Genomic DNA, 20,917 nt, shown 5'->3' on the forward strand with positions numbered 1-20,917 from the left:
GTTCCCTGTACATTTTCCTTTTTTTCACTTTGCATAGCCTTCACTTTTTCCTCTATTTTGTAACCATACTCAACCAATTCTGTGAGCTTCCTGATTACCAGTGTTTTGAACTGTGCATCTGATAGTTTGGCTATCTCTTCATCACTTAGTTGTATTTTTTCTGGAGCTTTGTTCTGTTCTTGAATTTGAGCCTTCTTTTTTTAGTCTGGGCACAGCTGTTACATAGTAAGGGGTGGAGCCTTAGGTATTCACCAGGGCGGGGCAACCCACGTGGCTGTGTTGTGGCTCTGTATGTGGGGGAGGGGTCTGAGAAGGAACAGTGCTGCTTGCTTGCTCTGGGCCAGCTTTCAGTCACTTTCCCCACCACCCACAAGCAAATTGGGTCCTTCTGTTGCTGATTCCCAGGTGAGTGGGTTTGTGTACATTCTAGGACCCTGTGGGTCTCTCCAACGAACTCTGCTGTGAGGCTGGAAGTTTCTCCCACTACCGCCTCAACCCCCACAGGTGTTTTCAATCAGAGGTTTTGAGGCTTTATTTCTCCGTGCTGGAACCCTGGGTTGCCTGGTCTGTCTCGCTCCCCAGTTGTTCCTCCTGGTTTATCTGTACGTGAGTGTGGGACCACCCAGTCTGCCAGCCACCACCTTGTTCACCCCGGTCCACCAGCCTCGGTCTTGCCGTGAGTCCTCTCCACCTGGCTGCCTGTCTCTGCCCCTCCTACCAGTCTGGATGAATGTTTCTTTAACTACTTGGTTGTCAGACTTCCATACAGTTCAATTTTCTATCAGTTCTGGTTGTTTTTTGTTTTTAAATTTGTTGTTGTTGTTCTTTTGGCTATGCAAGTAGGCACAGTGTGTCTACCTACACCTCCATCTTGGCCGGAAGTCCCATATATTTTAATTATAACTAACACTTATGAGAACTTATGATACACCAAGCACTTCACATGGAGTATCTCCTTCAGTTGTCTCAAAACCCATTAATCTGTATCCCCACCTGAAAATGAGAGAATAGTGGGCTGAACTCTCACTCTTTACAAAGATTTTAAATTCTGCTTAATTTGAAAATTTAGCCTACCAGTTTTATTTTTTAAAAGATGTTGTATCTGATATCTTAAAAGGGATTAAAACCTTACAATTACAAATTTCAGGTAGGAAAGTATGAAAACATTAGATTTTCATGGTATACTTTTGCAAATGTTTTTTCTGAATATAATATATATTCATTGTGGAAATTTTAGGAAATACAGAAAGTACAAAATAATGATAAACTTTTTTTACCCCGAGAGAACTGTGTAAAAAAATGTATATGTTTCCTTTTAGTATTTTTTCTATGTGCTATTGCCCCCCAAAGTTTATACTCTGTGCAATTTTGTAAACTAGTCTTGCTAAACTTTATGTTACAAGCATTCAATAATATCATTTAATAGTGTTCAAAATCGTTATTTGAATAGCTCAGTAGTGTTCCATCAGGCAAATTTATTATAAAATGATATAACCAGTTTGGCTGCATGAACTTCAAGGCATTTATGTTTTTCTTCTTTATGAGAAATATTGCTGCTGTCAGCAATCACACACAAAAGCCATTGCACACTTCTCTGGTCATCCACTCAGTATTCTTCTGTAGCCGTGGACTGTTCCGGTGAAAGGGATGCGTATTTCCAGGACTGTTAGTACCCATGTCCAACGGCCCTCCAGAAGGGCTGTCCCCTCTGGGACTCCCGTGAACAGAGTCCCATGGCCCGTTTCCCTCACGGCGCACATTTCACACAAGTCCCTGCCGCTGGCCTGCTCTTCCCTGAGTCCAGAGAGCCAGTTCCGTGTCGGGACTCTAGTGAGGTGTTGGCATCAAGTACCCGAGATGGCATCACCCGGATAATGATCAGCTGAAGTCAGGGAAGGAAGCCACGGGCCAATCTGCTGCATTCTTTGTTCAGAAGAATTTCCTGATGGTGGAATTACCAGGGAGCAAAATCATTGAGTCAGAGAAGTTACAACCTTTGTTTCCTGAAAAGGTTTTAAAATAAAACAAAGCACTTATGTCAGGGGAGCCCTGTGAGTGGCTCTGGGCATGGTTGGGATGGACTTTCCAGGACCATCCGTCATATCTCTGGTACAGTGTAGGACAGCGGCCATGTTCCGATGGGTTTAAATGCTCAGATGAGTTAAATGTGGATGAATTCTGTGTCCCAAAATGTACAGAGAAATCCAAGCTCATCTTGGCCATGGCTCTCAGAGAGCACATCATTGCCAGTTATTAACTTATAAACAAACAACTAGTTGTTAAGGGATAGAGGGGTTGGAAAGGTTTAGAAACTCAGCACCAGGAAAATCACTGACTAGAGACACATCTAGACTTTCTGCCTGGGTCATGAGTCTACAGTACGATTCCGGGGCGTGGAAGCAGAGAGGAAGGAAGAAACAGAGAAACTGAAAGGATGAGCTAGGCTTTCCTCTTAGAGTAACAGCCAAATGGCTACTCTGCTAGAAACAGAACAAAAACCAAACAACAACAACAACAAAAACCTGCAAAGAAATCCATGGAGACGGAAAGCAGCTTGGTGATTGCCAAAGGCGGGGGGAGGAGGGAGGAGGAGTAACTGCTCCCTGGGCACAGGGTTTTCTTTGGGGCCATGGACATTTTTTTGGATCTAGATAGAGGTAGTGGTTGCACAATATTGTCAGTGTTCTAAATGCCACTGAGATGGTCAACTTTAAAATGATTGCTTTAACTTCAATTTTTAAGGTACATTAAAAAACTCTACTTGCAAAGGATTTTTATGTCAAGCTAATCAGAAGTCCTGCTTTTCATGCAAGCAGATATATACAGAGGTATTGACCAGGAAAGAGAAAAAAAAAACCCTAAAATGCTAGCCCAAATATATAGAATGGCATGTTGAATCTGAAGGAAACTGTAGATCATACTGAGGTGGCCCTTTGAACAGGGACATTGAATGTGTCCTTCCAGGGGAAGCCAGCCTCACCCTACCTGTCCTTTCTCTGCTTTTCAGAGAAGGATACAATGCCTGGAGAGATGCATCCAAACCCACTGAAATCCTCACCAAGCTTTGCAAAGACAACAAGCTGGATGGACCCTACTTTCGACCTGGGAAAATACAGATCGGAAACCAGGTCTTTTCTGGAAAGACAGTCTTCTCTGAAGAGGACACTGGTAACTCCCCTAGTGCAGCCTGCTGGCTTCGCGCTTCTTCTGAAAAGTCTGCTTCTGGTGGTGCTTGCGGCTGGGGACAGTGGCCCTCTATTGTACATGTCATGCATGTTCATGGGAGCAAATATGGAAAAGTAAGGAGGATAATGAAAATCATTTATATTCCCCCAAATCAGAGATAAGCATCATGCAGCATGCTGGCATATTTCCCTTCAGTCTGTGTGTGCATCTGTGGTGCATGCCATATACCCCATTTTTACAGATCTGTAAATGTACCAGATATAGTATTGTATCCTGCCTTTTCTATTTCTAATAGATGATGACAGTTCTCCTTTGTGCTTTGAAATGATCATTGATGATATTCACATTGTGTCCACTTTTTGTCATGATACTTGATGCTACCACCCACCTCCTTGTAACGTAGTCTTGCACATTTCTGATGTTGCTGCAGTAGAGATCCCATAAGTAGAACTGTCGTACCAAAAGGTAGGCAAGAACCTAAAAAACTGTTATGCACAAGACATCATTGGACACAACCCAAATGACCCCCATAAATGTTATCCCAACTCTCCTGTTGCAGCACCGAGCAGGGGATTTTCCATGGGCACATCACAGCACCCGCCAGGAAGATCCCGGGGAGGCTTTGCTTTGACACTGTCGTGTGATCCCACCATTCTGAGGCCAAGAGTTCTTTTTACCATGTCGTTTTGACCCCAGAAACTTCTGGAGGTTCTTACAGGCAGAGTTCATTGACACTTAGATAGTGTATGAATGACATATTGGTAAATTTATGTTGAGAAATAGTCTCTTTCACTATGTACTTTATTAAGCTGATTCAGTTCCTTGGTCAATGTGCAATATTTCATGATTAAACACATTCTTTTAGCCTTGGCTGGTGTAGCTCAGTGGATTGAGCGTGGGCTGGGAACCAAAGTGTCCCAGGTTCAATTCCCAGCCAGGGTACATGCCTGGGTTGCAGGCCATAACCCTCAGCAACTGCACAGTGATGTTTCTTTCTCTCTCTTTCTATCTTCCTCCCTTCTCTCTCTAAAAATAAATAAATAAAAATCTTAAAAAAAAAGAATGTGTATTTAAAAAACACACACACATTCTTTTGTTTTTGCCCACCAAAAATCTGAAATTATGTTCCTCAAGATCAGTTTTTGATGGATTAAACTTCATGACAGAGATTTAGTCCACTGATTACTTGTTTGTCCCTATCAACTTTTACTGATTGTAATTACTACTATTGGGAGATTTCTTTTGTGGCCCTCCCCCTTTTTAAAAAAAGTTTAATTTTCTGTGTCAAATTCAGCCATTCTAAACTGTCAAGATTTGATCCTTTCAACCATTTTTGCCTCAGAATGTTTGTAAATAATGTTCCTACCAGTAGTTGTTATCGTGAATTACTTTCTTTAGCAAAATGATGGATCAGAGAATCTTTTCTGTGAGCAGGAGTTGGCAGGAGGGAAATCCCAAGCAATAATGAGAAAAGACAGAAGTCTCCCATGAACACGTATTGTGCCCATTTCACCACCCTGTTTAGGGTCACCCTGATTCCCCGGGCCCTACCACACTGCCATGTTAGCAACAGTTTTAATATCTCCGAGAAATGTTTCCCCTCCAGTACCTCGAAGCCCAGCTTGTGATTTGTAGGCTTTAGAGAAACCTGATTCAAGGAGCCCCGCACTCCAAGACCCCTGGTGCTCTCTGGGTCTTCTTCGCACCCCATCTCATGTCTCACCCTCTAAATTTTCAGCCTCTTTTCCCTTCCTACCGTTCTACCCCCACCTCTTTCTGTTCTCGCTGTGTTCTTTTTCTCTTCTGCTGGATTCTCCTGTGACTCATTATATTTAAAGGAACCTTTAGATGTGTTTAAAAATGCACCTGATTGCCCATCACTGTCCCTTTCCAGGAACACACAGCTGACAAGTCTCTTCATTTTTCTTTCTTCCATACAGATGAGACGGTGGAGTCTTATGAGCACTTGGCCCTCAAGGTTTTACACTCTTGGAGTGACATCCCAGAAGTGGGGTGCAGGCTGGTTCCTGAGCACATCGAAACCCGGCCGCTGTACCACAAGGACAAGCCAGGAATGGAGCAGGTAGTGGCCAAGACAGGTGTGGCCCCGATAGGAGGGTTCATCCCTGAGGAATGTGACTTTCCCCTTAGAAGTTAAGCTTATGCACCCTAGAATAATGGCTCTTAAAAGGGACAGATTTCACACACACACACACACACACACACACACACACACACAGCCCTGCTCTGGGATACTTAACAATGTCTGGTTGTCTCAAGTAGGTAGAGGCGCTACTGACATCTCATGGGTATAGGTCAGGATGCTATTAAATATCCTATTCTGCACAGCTCCTCACAACAAAGAATCATTCAGCCTCAAATGCCAGTAATATCAAGGTCAAGAAACTCTGTGCTGGAGTCAGTGTTGGACTTACTGCTTTTTCCTTTTTTTTTAATGATTGGAGCTGTCAAACTCTTTGGGGAGCATTCTGACATTTGAGAAACTTCAAAACCCATTGGCTATGTTCAAGCCTTTGTCCAAATATCTTTTAAAACAAGCACGCAGCTCACTGGATTTCCCGGAGAGGCAATAAATGGTGGCTAACCTTAAAGGACTGACAAGAAGAAGCCGTGTGGAAAAAATAACTAGAAGTCTGGGTTAGAACTTAGAAGGGAAGAGAAGATAAACTTTATTAAGAGCCTTTTATGTACTAGGTCCTTTACATAAATGATCTCACATAATTAGGATGATCATAGAATTGCTTCTCCAAACTGCGGTCATTTTGAGGGTGGAAGAGGTCACTATTAGTACTTATGCTGGTGCAATGGCTTTTCCTGGGCACACAGGGCTGTGGGGGTCACCTCACTCTTATTCCTTATATAGCCCTAGTATATACTTACTATGATTCTGTTAAGGTGAGGACACTGAGGTTCAGAGAGTTTAAATAACTTGCTCAAACTTAGCTGATAAGTAGAGCTGGACTTTAATCCAGGCAGTTCGAGTCCCTAGCCCTGTCCCTGCACTGGACTCACTCACTGTGTACCTTTGGCAAAGCCATGAACTTGACTATAATGGGGCAGGAGAACCCAGCTGGCTCCCCTACCTCAGTGGAGTTGGGATATAAACCTAGTCATTGCATGGGTCAGGAAATGCCTTGGAAGGGTAGACCTTTCCCAGATGTAGAAGCTTATGGTTGTTTCCTAAATTCACAATGATGTTCGAGGTGACTTAGTTACTGGTATCCTTCCCTTTTCCCGTCAGAGGTGGCTTTTTGATTCAAGCTGAACGTCAATATTTCTTAAGAGAACAAATCATCCCACTTTTGTCTAGAGCTGTAACCCTCCACTGAATTGTTCTTCTCTTCCCAAATGCTAAAGCTTCTCACCTATTGTCCTTTCCTTAGAAAGTCTTTTTTATCTCTAACCAAAGCTCCCTCCCGCTACCCCCATTTCATACATATTTTTCCTGCTCAGGTGGAAGCCCCACTTCCTTCTTACAAAATCGCCCCCGACCACCCAGCCCAGACTTTCTTGCCTTAGAATGTATACAACAGAGCTGAATACAGAGTCCACCAGACCTCCCCACATGGGCTCCTAGCTCCCTTGCAACAGAATAAGGTGTAGTGTGTGGAGTTCAAGGCAACGAATGAGAGGCCCTGTTCTGCTGCTAATTAGCAGTAGGATTGCAGATCATTTCTTCGACTTCTCTACGCCTTAGGTTTTTTATGTGTAACACGGAAATATGGCTAGGGAGAACATTTAATGAAGCTAATGGATGTTAAGGTACATTGGAAACAATAAAGCATGCACTGCTAATGGATAGCATTATCATCTTCTTAAGCTTTGGGAATATGTAAAAAGAGCAGTCTCTGTAGTCAACAGACAAGAGTTGAATCCGGACTCTGCTACATATTGTCTGTGTAACATAGGCAAGATGTTTGCTCATCAGCTAAGTAGTAATAATATCATCTCCCCAGCGAGGATACTGGGGCAGTTCATGAGGTAATGCTTATCAAGCACACAGCTCTTTGTCTACCACATAGCAGATGCTCAGTAAGAGTTTGCTTGCCCTTCTCCTGCTCTTAATATATGCTCTGACTAATTCTTACTTGACATGTAGGTTCTGCCTTTGCCAACAAATATTCTAAACATGCATAAAGCTACCAAGCTGTATCTAGTATCCATTTCTAGCAAAGACATCTGTTAAAACCATGAATGGCCTATTGCCCATGGGGTCTGCTCCCCCTCACCCCAAAGCTAAAGGAGGTCTTCATTTCTTAACAAGGGCCGCCTGCAGATGTGGGTGGACATGTTTCCCAAAGATATGCCTCAGCCGGGACCTCCTGTTGACATTTCACCACGGCAACCCAAAGGGTAAGTCAGCTGCAGCCCAGCCGCCAGGGGCAGAGATCATGGTGGCAGACTAAACGATCATGACATTTGATCTGGTCTCATGTGTCACATTGATCAACTGGCACCTGATACCTCACTTTCTGCCTGGCCAATTACAGCACGGGGGAGTGTGGAGATTGGAACGGGGGTCCCTGTTTTATGGTGGGGGCTGCTATGGTGCTTCAACATGCTGAAAAATGTGGGTGACTAGGTGGAGGATCGGCTCAGAAGAATTCAGGTCTTTGGTGATGCCAGCTGGGATGCTTGGTTTTGAAGGAACCAAGACCTTAAGTGTTGATGTTTTTGAACTTGGTGAAGTTGAGGAGACTTACGGACTCAGAGCAATACCCGAATCACATAAACACTCGTTGACTCAGTTTTTGCCGTTTTTAACCTAATGCTGCCCTCCCTTATTCCAGATATGAACTGAGAGTAACCATCTGGAACACTGAAGATGTTATTTTAGAGGATGAGAATATCTTCACAGGACAAAAGTCAAGTGATATTTATGTTAAAGGGTAAGGCCGTCAACAAACTCCCTCCTCCCTATCCTTCCTCTTTTTACCTCTTGAACCCCTAACCAAACCTAAGCTTCATGGAAGCTACTCCACCCACATCCCACAACAGGAGTTCATCTCACTCACCTTGTTTGGTAAGCTCACTTTTGTCAAATATTTGTCTTGTTTGATCATTTTGATAGATTTGTCTTATAAAATAGATTTGTGAAGAAATCTTGCTGTATAAGCATCTCTTTAAATGAGATGTTATATACTTAGACTTTCTGAGTAACATTCAAAATGCCATTACACCTGAAGGGAAGTAGAGCGATGTGCTATCGGTGGAAGCTCAAGTGATGAGAAGATTGTAAGGCTCATACAAATGCTAAAACTTAGGCCTTCCCATTTGCTGGCTCTACTGATAAAAATGACAGGAACGCAGGACTCAGGGAACTAAGGATGTTACATCTCTTACACCTGGGCTATGACAGGCTTCCTTTTAGCCTCCAGTCAGGGAGAGAAACATGAGGGTAAAGAATCAGAAGCAAAAGTGACATAAACTTGTAGCTCAGATAAAAACTCATCTCAGCCTCATCTTGGTATCTCTTTGTCTTCCCCAGCCAACAAATCTTCCTCCTCATTGATGCCCCCATTTCTGGCATGCCATCACATCTTGTCCATTTTATCTCTGAAAGAATTATCAGTGCAATTCACTTCTCTCCATCTTCACCATATCAGCTCTATAGTCTTCTCCTCCATCATCTCTTGCTGGAGCCACTGAAACACCAATGCAATATGAATTGGTCTCTCCATATTCACTCTTGCCTCCAAGAATTTGTTCTCTAAGTCAAAACATGAGATATCTTTTCAGAACATGATCTGATTATGTCAGTTGTGTACTTCCAACCCTTTAGTGGCACTCTGTTTTCTCTGGGCATACATTCCAATACCTAATATGTCCTCAAATACCCCATATGACTAGCCCTTGCCTATCCCCCTCCAGCCTCATCTCCCTGGATCAATACTCCCCCTTGCTTTCTGCTCTCTGGTCCACTGAGCTTCTTTCCTTTCTTCCATAGGGCTTCTGCACATCTCTCTTTGGTGACTTCTGCCACCCCATCCAAATCCCTGTGTCCAAACCCCTTCCCGCCATGGCTGTAGCTCCAGGAAGTCAAGGACCATATATCTCTGCTCTCCATCACTCTCTTAGCATCTGTTTCTCACTCATTTCCTCATAACAGGTACCACATATGTATTGCTTCAGTGAGCGCTATCTGTAGCTGAATACCTGCAGTTTGCTGTGTATGATGCGCACCCATATTTTCAGCCCAAACTTTCAGGGAAAAAATATCTTTCATTTTAATTTTGTTAAAGATTTTATTTATTTATTTTCAGAGAGGGAAGGGAGGGAGAAAGAGAGAGAGAAAGAGAAACATCAATGTGCAGTTGCTGGGGGCCATGGCCTGCAACCCAGGCATATGCCCTGACTGGGAATCGAACCTGCGATGCTTTGGTTCTCAGCCCGCGCTCAATCCACTGAGCTATGCCAGCCAGAACTTCATTTTAATTTTTTAATTCAATTATTTATGTATTCATATTTAGAAACAAAACCAATTATTGTATTCCAGTGTATTATTTTGCATATGGATATCGTTATTGCTTTCTAGAGTTATATTTTTAATGCATAAGCATAAATAAATAAAAACATTTACATAGATACTGAGTTAGTATTACCCATGTATAATGCACATCCTTATTTTTCCCTCAAAAATTTTGGCAAAAAAGTGTACATTATACCCAGCAAAATACAGTCACTGTGTCCGTACCCTGAATAGTGCCACTTCCCTGAGGGGGAGTGGTCTTTACCCTCCCCTGCTCTGTGGGGGAGGGGTGTCTGCTTTCAGAAAACACGTGGTTTGGAATTATCAATTAGTTTATATAAAAAGTATCTATCTTTCTCAATAATAATTCATCATGTAGTAGGGGATGTATATTAACTGTAGCTTACTTTACACTGGGTATGGAGGAGTAAAACCAGGAGATACTAAGATGAAATAACCATATAGATAATTTGGCGCACACAAAAGCACCTAACAGATATTATCTCATGTAATTCCTGAGAACAACCCTATGAACTTGGTGCTGCCACTGCTTCCATGATCCAGGTGAAAGAAAGGCACAGAGAGGTTAGGTAACTTATCCACAGCTGCACAGTTAGTAAGTGGTAGAGCCAGGATTGGAACCCGGGTGGGTGTAGGCAGCTCTCATGTCCCCCATGCCACGCTGATGCAGGCCTGCTGGGTTTTTGAGACCCACAACCAGGGAAAAAGGGGCCAGTTACAGGTCTGATATCACAGGTCTAAATTAGGTCACTGTTCGAGGCCTCGACGTAGTGGGTGATCTTGTTGTAACACTCAGGTGCAGAGGTGGCACCCCTGACAAAGAGGCTCTCAGTGTGAGAAGAGACCAATTCTACTTTCACGTGTCCTGAATTTTCCTTCTTTATTACATGGGGCTTCTGATCTACCCACGGGCAACTGAGTACACTTCCCCAGCCTGCCTTAGAATCTGTTTCTGTTTCAGACCCTTTATCTTTTATGTTCCCTTTTAGATCAGTGGAAACTTCTAACTCTAACTATTTCGTGATCTTAAAACCATAATCTCTGACCACATTGGAACTAGCTCAATCCCTCTCAATTAGACTGGTGCCTGCACAACCTGCCCTGAGTGTTTCACTCTTCTTCTGCCTCCATTCAGGTGGATAAAGGGCTTGGAAGACGACAAGCAGGAGACGGACGTGCACTACAACTCCCTGACTGGCGAGGGGAACTTCAACTGGCGCTTCCTGTTTCCGTTTCAGTACCTGCCCCCTGAGAAGCAGATAGTCATCACCAAGAGGGAGAACATCTTTTCCTTGGAGAAGATGGAGTGTAAGGTGCCAGCCGTGTTGGTGCTCCAGGTGTGGGATTTTGAAAGGCTCTCCTCGGATGACTTCCTGGGTAAGCCGAGGGCTTCATCCAGCCGTATGAATGCTAAGGGCTGTGTCCCAGGTTTGGGGGAGCGTGGTCTGATTTAGCCACAAGGATAATAATTGCAGTGCTATTTAGGACAGTAAAAAATTGCAAGCACTCCAAGGAGCCATTAATAAAGGATTAGGTGGATAAGTTATGGTGCCTTCATATGGTGGAAGATACATATTCAAACAGATTTAAATGGATCTTTGCTCTTCCCCTGAGAAGCTGTTAAATTTGGGGCTAATTAGTGGTTTACCCTGTGCCTCAGTTCTCCTCAGTTGTGAAAGTGGGGATAGTAATATTGCATATCTCAGAGCATGTTGGGAGCTGTATATGTGATAATATCATTTAACAGGTAAGCACGGCACCTCATACACAGTAAGCACTCAATAAATGATAACCCTGCAGCCACAAACACAGTACAACATTTAATGAGTTGGGTAGATGTGCACGATGCATTAAGTGAAAGAGTGCAGAAAAAATTCCCTTTCTGTAAAATATCTGTTTACACGTACAGGAGAAAGTGATAGTCAGAGTCAGTCAAGGAGAAAGGTGGATAATAAGGATAAGAACTAATCCATAGAGCAGTGGCCAACTGCTCTTTGGGGGACAGAATTATGGACATTTTTTTCTTTTATTTTTTTCTTATGGGCATGTTCTAAATATTCACAATTAGCAAATACTGCTTTTGTAATAGGAAAAGGTTATTAGATATATAAAGCTCTGGCAGCCCTCATAGACATTCTCTGAGCCTGCCCAATATTTGTTCACTAAAAAATACAATGCAGAGAGCCTACCGAGGTCTTGAAGAGTAGCTACAAAGACTGTGGGACCTAGTCCCTGACCTGGAGGGGTTTGGCGGACTCACAGAGGAAGGTGAGGCAGGAGAAGGGGGTTCTCCTGGGCTGATCTGTGCTGAGCAGGGGAAGGCTCAGGAGGCAGGCACATGATTCAGACTGCAGTCAGAGGGCAGAGATGCCCAGCAGCAATGACACCCGATGCTGAGGCTTGAAGGTTTCATATTGTAGCTCTGCTCTTGTGCTTTGAGGGCACCAAATATGTATTGATCATATTTGTATCCCCAATACCCAGCTCATGCTAGTGACCCAATATGGAGCTAATTGAATGACTGCTGAGGGATGGATGGATGATGGATGGATGGAAGGATGATGGATGGCTGGATAAATGGGTGAATGAATGGATGAACAAATGAGTAGATGGGTGAATTAAGAATGGGGATTGATTTTAAAAGCCCTTCCATAACTGTGATGGGCATCTCTTCACAGGCTCCCTGGAAATGAACCTCAATAGTTTCCCCCGGGCAGCCAAGTCTGCCAAAGCCTGTGATCTCACCAGGTTTGAAAATGCAAGCGAGGAGAACAAGATCTCCATATTCCAGCAAAAGCGTGTGCGCGGCTGGTGGCCTTTCGCTAAAAGCAAAGAACTCACCGTAAGTGGCAGCTGTAGGAGATGGGGTGGGGGGCAGGCAAGGAGCATTATGCTTTCTAAATGAGTCATTTTGCAAACTTCCAGTGAAGTGCTTTGCAGTAAAAATAACATAGAGCCCTTTAGGGCAAAGGTTCTGCTGAGGAGCAAGAACTCTGAACCCGTTACAAATGCATTAAGCCCGCCGTATTTCAGCATGCTTGATTTAATAGCTGACTGTCAGGGTGGTTTTGTTCTTTTGGCTTAAACTTATGCCGCCGGCACTGGCTGTGTGTTTTTTTTAACATTTCTACAAATTATGCATCAAGTCTTGAATGATGTAAAATTTTACATTAATACCTTACCCCTTCATCTTCAAATAGGAGACTCCATTTACAAAGGGATCCAGCCTTTGGAAATGTTCTTGAGCAAGTGACAGAAGGGAGGGCCATTTGTCCCTGCCCCCGCACTGCCAGCTTGGTCCTACTGTGTGGCACACGCTGTAGGAATTCTGACCTTTCACAAACACTGGGAAGAAAGTTTCTTTGCCCTTTCCCACAGTCTCTGTGAGGGAGGAGGGACAGCTTCAGTGATGGATGAAGCTGAGAAAAGGGACTGAGTGGCATCGGTGGCCTCTTTTCTCTGCTGCTGACCTCCTCTGGGGCTGGGCTTGCTCTCCGCTCTGCTCCTGTGCCCGGTGGCGGCAGCATGCCCAGGAAGCCAGGCTGGAGAGAGAACTACCCTCTCTCTTTCTCCCTCTCTCTCCCCCTCTCCCCCCCTCCCCCCTCCCTCTCCCCCTCTTTCCCCCCCTCCCTCTTTCTCTCCCTCTCTCCCTCTCTCCCTCTCTCCCTCTCTCTCCCCCTCTCCCCCTCTCCCCCTCTCTCCCTGCACTAGGGGCCTAGTGGGTGCCAGGCCAGGATTCCCTTTGAACTTGACTGGATGAATGGCAGCTGCCAGCCTGACTCCACGGTGTCTGGTTTTACTGTGTTTTCTGGGAGTTTTCTCTTTCCCCCCCCGTTCTCCGTGTAATCCCCGCCGAGTGGAGGAATGGGGTAAAGAGAGTGAGACTCCAAGCGGGCTCTTTCCCATTCTCCTAAGGACTTCCTGAGGGCTTCCTGCGTGGCAGCCTCTGGTCTCAGTTCTGGCTCCGCAGCTCAGCACAGATGAGATCCTCAGTCGGTGAGCTGACTGGTGAGCGGATGGATTCAGAAATGAAGCAAGCATGGCCTTTACCCTCAGCCAGCCCAGAGCCTAGGGAGCAGAACAGATGTGTTAATAATGCAGCCACGCATGAAGTAATCAAAGTGTCTGCCACCCAAAAGGAAGAGAGAGGAGGGAGGGACCTAGTTCACTCTGAGGGAGTTGAGGGGTCCAGCAGGGCAGCACATGAATTTTTCAAGAACAAAGTATAATGAAAAGGTGAAAATCGCTCGCTAGCGGAGAAGACTCCGACAGCACCTGGATCCTGGTTTCTAAACACCCGTTCCCACCAAATGCAAGCGGCGTTGTTGGAGAAGTGACTGACTCCAGGTCCAGGCCAGAGAAACACGGGATGAGTTTGTCGTGACAGCTCATCGTGACGGGACAGTCTGAACGTCCAAAAGGAAGGTGACTATGCTCTGTGCAGAGAGCTTTTTCCAAGTTTGGAATTATTTCCTTAGTTCAGTTTCGCAGGAATTCCCAGGTCTGGAGTATGACCATGTTAGGTAATGCACACACTCACATGTACATACATGTATGCATGCATATGGGTAGGTGTATATATGTATGCACCTACCCATGTACTTACACTTGCCCATACACTTAGACATGTGGGTCTAAGTGTATTCCTCTTCCTAAAGGGCTTTGCCAGCATTCGTCCCCACCGTTGATGAATGAGACTCTGCCTCCTCCCAGGCCAGTGAGAGCTGAGTGTTAATAGCCAGAACCACTGCTGCCGAAGGCACGTCTGGCCCGAACACAGCCCCCTCTCCGCCTTCCCCCGCCTCAGTCTCTAGGCAGGTGAAGCTGGAAACCATGAATATTAATGACGTGTGCAGTAACAACAAATCCAGTCTTCTCAGGACCTTTTCTTCCTGCACAGGTGTCACTGGGTTAATAGATAGTCTCTCAAACTGTCCTTTTTTTATTTTCTTGCTCTGATTTAAATGTGCATTTGGAGGATATGATTAGCTTAAGGCCTTTCCCTGGTGCTTGGCTGCATACTGATGACTGAGACGGGACTTGGAACCCTCTGTGCAGAGAGACACGGGGTGAGGCGCGGTGTTCATGAGACTATGCCAGAATGTGCCAGAAAGCACCTTCCCCTGCTGCCTTTCCAGTGCCAAATGAGCGCCTTGGGGCCACTCAGGCAGGGCAGGGAGGAAGGGACAGGCTCTTCAGGACATGAACTGATGACTCCTGCGTGCAGGGCAGGATTCGTTTTATCATCTCTGCTTCCCTGTTCTTCGCATCTGTTCGCCTCCGGGAAGAGGGGTCCTTGGGACATCTTTGGAATTTTTCTCTATGCGCAGGATATGGTTCTCATTAAGTTATGTGTTTCTACCCATGAAACAGTGTCAGAGGTAGGAGCCATCACTTTTTAAGCGGTGACCGTTTACCAGGCACGAGGTTGAGTCCTGTATAAGGGCTGTTTCATTTATTTTCCAAAGCAGCCTTAGGGGGTGCATGTGGTTGACATCCCCACAAAAATGAGACCAATGAGGGAAGGTAACTGACCTGGGACACAGAGCTGGTGAGTGGCGGAGCCTGGTTTCAGACATAGCTCTGTCTGCACCGTGTCCTGTTCGCTCAGTTCTTACGCTGCACTCTGCCATGCTTTGCTATGCTATGCTACCCTGCGCTAGAATATTTCATAGGCTACCCAAGTTCAGCCCCTGAATGTCAAAATCATGTTCTAATGCAAGAGCCATGGCAATAATTGTGGAGTTCCTCTGAAACCTTTCAGAAAAGGCGTATTTATTTATTGTTAAATAAATATCCGGCTCCTTGTCTTCCGTGAAAGGGGTCCCTCAGACATGGGCAACAGCAGAGGGTAGAGTCTGGTGTCAGAGGGCCTGAGAGCGCAGATCCGGACTTTATAACACAGCTTTGCAAACCTCGTTCAATCTTGGCTTCCTCGGCCAGAGTGATTACAAATTAAATAGTACGTGTGTCTGGGTCCGCATGTGTCTGTCTGCATGTGGGGCTCGCTCTCTCCACGAAACTCAACAGTAGTGTAATGTCATTTCAGGGCTTGTATTGTTCATCCTAAAAAAAAAAAAAAATGGCTTCTCGCAGAGTCAAACAGGTCCCACCATTTCTCAAAATAAAGCAGCCTCCTCGTCAGAGCACTTCCCGGCAATCTCCCACATGATGACACTTCTCTGGAAGGTGGATGATGCCCCAGCGGGTCTCTGTGACCAGCAGCTGAAGCCTTTATCTTTCCGCAGGGGAAGGTGGAAGCCGAGTTCCACCTGGTCACCGCAGAAGAAGCTGAGAAAAACCCCGTGGGAAAAGCGCGAAAGGAGCCAGAGCCCCTGGCCAAGCCCAAGTGAGTGGCGTTGTCGGGGGCGGTGGGGGGGAGCAAGCGTCAGAAATGGGGAAGGTGCTCCGCAGCCCCCCTGTGGGCGGGTGGAGGCACAGGGTGTCCAACCTCTTGGCATTTCTGGGCCACACAGTGGAAGAAGAGTTGCCTTGGGCCACATGTTGAATACATTGCAACACGTAATCACACACCAAAAAGACAACCCATAATGCTTTAAGTAAATGTAAGATTTTCTGCTGGGCCACATTCACAGCCATCCTGGGTTGCAGGTGGCCTACGGGCCGCGGGTTGGACACCTTGTGAGGATCCCGCCAGGGGAACTGAGAAGCCAGGAGGCGCCAACAGGTGCCATCCAATCCTCGTAGCTCTTTGTTTCTGTCACTGAAACTATTTTAAAAACAAGGCGGAGGCAAGTGGAGAGGGCACGTTTTCTGTAATACTACCACAAAAGCATTTCTGGAGTAATTTCATATGTTTTCTTACTCATTTTTATGTGGATATGAATTTCACATGATGTTTTGTCTACTCATTCTATAATCTTACATGCAAAATTGTGTCCATGTATCACTTATCCTATCCTGAAAAGTTTTGTTGTGTTCCCACAGTTGTCGTAATTAGGACTTTTTAATGGTTATGGGATAGTCCGTGGCCTTGATGCCCGCAGTTGAACTGGTTACCACCCCATGATTGAATACTTAAATTATATCTACCTTTCTTCCATCATCACAATATGATGAAAAGGTCTCCTCTTTATGAATTATTACTTTAAATTCCCAGGAGTGGAATTACTAGAAGGGTTACTGTATTCAATTTAATCCATGGTTATATATCAATATAAAGTAAACATGTACAGGTATATAATATGCATACAAAATACCCTTTCAAATTCTATTTGTGCTCTCCATCCCCAGACCCCAAGTGTCTCAAGATAAGTGGTCCCTTCTCTGACTGTACCTTTCATCTACCACAGTGTCAGGAACTTATTAATTCAAAACTACTTATTGAGCTCCCCCAGTGTGCACCTACTAAAAAACCCCTGAAGAACACTGAAGAAATGTAAGATGTAAGCTCTGCCTCCCGAGAGCCTTCAGTGTGTTCAGGGACACACACGGGCTCATAGGATAGTTGACATACTGTATAAGACAAATGGGTCATGTTCAGAAAGGGGCCAAGTCAAGTGATAGGTAAGATAAGAATTTGAAATGAGGGGGCTCGTTATGGATGGGCTGGTCAGGGTGCGCTTCAGGGAAGAGGTGGGGCTTGAGCTGGCCAGTGTGCAGATGGAGGGCCCTCAGACCTCTTTCTGGTTCTAACTAGACTCTTGCCCTCCACCAGACCAAACTGTAAATGATGAGGAATCATTATTGCCTCAAAGGATAGACTGCCTCTGTGTTAAGCCACTGTGGTCTACTTCTCCCGTTCTCAGGCTTCTCCCTGTGGAGAAGTGGGAGTCAGAAATACTTGCCGAGGTCTAGAGGATTCTGCAGGTGGACAACCGGACCCCCTTCCCTGATTTCTTGCTTCTCTCTCAGCCGCCCAGACACCTCCTTCTCCTGGTTCGTGAGCCCCTTCAAGTGCCTGTACCACCTCATCTGGAAGAATTATAAGAAGTACATCATCATTGCTTTCATTCTGATCATCCTCATCATCTTCCTGGTCCTCTTCATCTACACTTTGCCAGGAGCCATCAGCCGAAAGATCGTTGTGGGCTCATAGGGAGTCATGGAGGACCAGACTCTCCCTTTCTACTAATCCTCTCTTCTTCCTCACCTGTAAGCATATGAGAACCTGTGCTCTGTGCAGGCGTTGCACCGGGGGCTAATGGGATGAACCCAGAGGTCCAAGAACCAATCCCTACATCTAAGGACAGATCAGGTCTTCTTGGAGGAGATGGGAAGGGAGCAGTCTCTGCCATCACCTTTCACGTTCAGAAACTTGAGGTCATGTTTCACCCATGGGCAGTGTGAAATAATGACTCCTTCCCCTTGGGGTCATCAACAGGGACCTCATATGGACTTAAGCAAATGTTTTCTTTATGCAACTGATTTTATCCTAAGAATTTTAATTCTGGGTCTGAGATTTTATTGGAAGTACTTTCTTTTAAATACAAACTTTACAGCAAATAAACTGAACACATGTTAGCAATTATGGGGTATGTAACCTGTCCCATATCTCAACCTTCTTTAATCCTTACAGTTTAAAACACACAGTCACTTATTCAGGCTACAAAACCAGCTTGGAGAAAACATCGTATTGGTCACCTAAAATAATTCATTGTTGAAATTCCTATCTAGAGAGGAATTGCTGGTTGCTGGTTTTTCATTAAAGTCAATGCTGTGGAATTTGTGATCAGTAGTAGCAGTGAGTTCTGGAGAAATCCATTTGGGTTTATGTTCCATGGGAATTTTGTGAACATCAAATATAATTTTGTGTCTGTGTCTAGGGGCCGGGGCAGAGCTCCAAGTATCAGTAAGAATTCTCTTCAGTCAGAGACGCACACCCCACCAAATACGGTGTTCCCACAGACACGATCTGAATGGCCACCCTTGGTACTACTCAACATTTAGTCTTACCACCTTTGTGGTATATTCTATCATGACTTGAAAGCACAAATCAATTTCAAAAGCAGCCTGAAAAACCATATCTATGCACTTGTCAGATTTCAAAGTGAACCTTTGATCTTCAAAGTAACACAGCCTGGATCTGCTACTCCATCCAAAGCAGGGAGTAGACATGAGGGGCTGGGATTGTCAGCTAAAATAGGGAAGCAAAGGACTTGGGACTTCTGGCCAAGACGGAGACGTAGGTAGACCTACTGTGCCTCCTTGCACAACCAGAAGAAGGACAACCACAATTTAAACACAAAAAACAACCAGAATTGACATAATCAAACTGTATGAAAGTCCAACAACCAAGGAGTTAAAGAAGACACACTCATCCAGACCAGTGGGAGGGGCAGAGACAGGCATGTGGACAGCACTCAGGGCAAGGTGGCAGCTGGAGGACCCAGTACCTCATTATGGAGTAGGGTGTGCAAGGCTGCAGCTGGCTGGCAAGGCTAGGCAGCGGCTGGTGGAGCAGGCAGTCCCACATTTGCCTGCAGATAAGCTGGGAGGAACAATTGGAGAGCGAGACAGATCTCGCAACCCAGAGCTCCAGTGCAGGGAAAGAAAGCCTCAAATCACCAACTGAAAACACCTGTGGGGATTGAGGCAGCTGGAGAAACTCCCAGCCTCACAGGAGAGTTCACTGGAGAAACCCTAGAACATACACAAGCCAACCCATCTGGGAATCAGCACCAGAAGGGCCCAATTTGCTTGTGGGAAGCGGGGGAAATGACTGAAAGGTGGCAGAGAGTGGAGCAAGCGGCATTGTTCCCTCTCTGACCCCGCCCCCACATACAGCGTCACAACACAACCATGTGGGTTGCCCCACCCTGGTGAACACCGAAGTCTCCACCCCTCACTACATAACAGGTACATCAAAACAAACAAACGAGAAATGGCCCAAACAAAGAAACAGATCAAAGCTCCAGAAAAAAAATACAACTAAACAATGAAGAGATAGCTAACCTATCAGATGCACAGTTCAAAACACTGGTAATCAGGATGCTCACAGAATTGGTTGAATTTGGTGGCAAATTAAGTGAAAAAATGAAGGCTACACTAAGTGAAATGAAGGAAAATGCACAGGGGACCAATAGTGTTGGGAAGAAAACTGGGACTCAAATCAATGGAGTGGACCAGAAGGAAGAAAGAAACAACCAAACAGAAAAGAATGAAGAAATAACAATTCAAAAAAAATGAGGAGAGGCTTAGGAACCTCCAGGACACCTCTAAACATTCCAACATTCAAATTATAGGGGTACCAGAAGGAGAAGAGGAAGAGCAACAAGTGGAAAAATTATTTGAACAAATAATAAAGGAGAACTTTCCCAATCTGGCAAAGAAAATAGACTTCCAGGAGGTCCAGGAAGCTCAGAGAGTCCCAAAGAAGTTGGACCGAAGGAGGAACACACCAAGGCACATCGTAATTACATTAGCCAAGATTAAAAATAAGGAGAGAATCTTAGAAGCAGCAAGAGAAAAGAAGACAGTTACCATCAAAGGAGTTCCCATCAGACTGTCAGCTGATTTCACAAAAGAGACCTTACAGGCAAGGAGGGGCTGGAAAGAAGTATTCCAAGTCATGGAAAGCAAGGACCTACATCCAAAATTGCTCTATCCAGCAAAGCTTTCATTTAGAATGGAAGGGCAGATAAAGTGCTTCTCAGATAAGGTCAAGTTAAAGGAGTTCATCATCACCAAGCCCTTATTATATGAAATGTTAAAAGGATTTATCTAAGAAAAAGAAGATAAAAAATATGAACAGTAAAATGACAGCAAACTCACCATTATTAACCACACCCAAAACAAAAACAAAAGCAAACTAAGCAAACAACTAGAACAGAAACAGAACCACAGAAATGGAGATCACATGGAGGGTTAGCAACAGGGGAGTGGAAGGGGAGAGAGGAGGGAAAGGTACAGAGAATAAGTAGCATAAATGGTAGGTAGAATATAGACAGGGGGAGGTTAAGAATAGTATAGGGAATGTAGAAGCCAAACAACTTCTATGTACAACCCATAGACATGAACAAAGTGGGGAAATGGGAGTGGGAGGGGATGTGCAGGGTGGAGGGCAGTGAAGGGGGGGAAATAGGACAACTGTAATAGCATAATCAATAAAATATATTTTTAAAAAAGGACTTGGAATGTTTAGTCTCAGACACTAATAAACATGGCCACTGTTTCTTCTTTTTATCGTCAAGGGCCATTTGGTGGTATTGCAGAGTCTTGATCGGGGTTCCTCTTTTGATGCCAGAAGTGCTATGGCTA

The 20,917-nt window shown here is 44.9% G+C and overlaps 1 protein-coding gene across 7 annotated transcripts in view; it reads left to right on the plus strand.

Annotated features, from left to right (window-relative positions):
• Nucleotides 1-19,316, plus strand: part of FER1L6 (fer-1 like family member 6) — a 129,178-nt gene extending 109,862 nt beyond the window's left edge. For all 7 annotated transcript variants that reach the window (XM_045860989.1, XM_045860987.1, XM_045860988.1 and 4 more), the window contains 8 exons: nt 3,008-3,168; nt 5,127-5,269; nt 7,472-7,560; nt 7,998-8,096; nt 10,833-11,074; nt 12,376-12,539; nt 15,946-16,046; nt 17,573-19,316. In XM_045860989.1, the coding sequence (XP_045716945.1) occupies nt 3,008-3,168; nt 5,127-5,269; nt 7,472-7,560; nt 7,998-8,096; nt 10,833-11,074; nt 12,376-12,539; nt 15,946-16,046; nt 17,573-17,756 (1,183 nt within the window). In that variant the 3' untranslated portion in view covers nt 17,757-19,316. The remainder of the gene's footprint in view (nt 1-3,007; nt 3,169-5,126; nt 5,270-7,471; nt 7,561-7,997; nt 8,097-10,832; nt 11,075-12,375; nt 12,540-15,945; nt 16,047-17,572) is intronic.
• Nucleotides 19,317-20,917: the final 1,601 nt, after the last annotated feature.

Source organism: Phyllostomus hastatus, unplaced genomic scaffold, assembly GCF_019186645.2.
Source record: "Phyllostomus hastatus isolate PE091 unplaced genomic scaffold, TTU_PhHast_1.1 phas_scaffold_21, whole genome shotgun sequence".
In the NCBI taxonomy this organism is placed as follows: domain Eukaryota; kingdom Metazoa; phylum Chordata; class Mammalia; order Chiroptera; family Phyllostomidae; genus Phyllostomus; species Phyllostomus hastatus.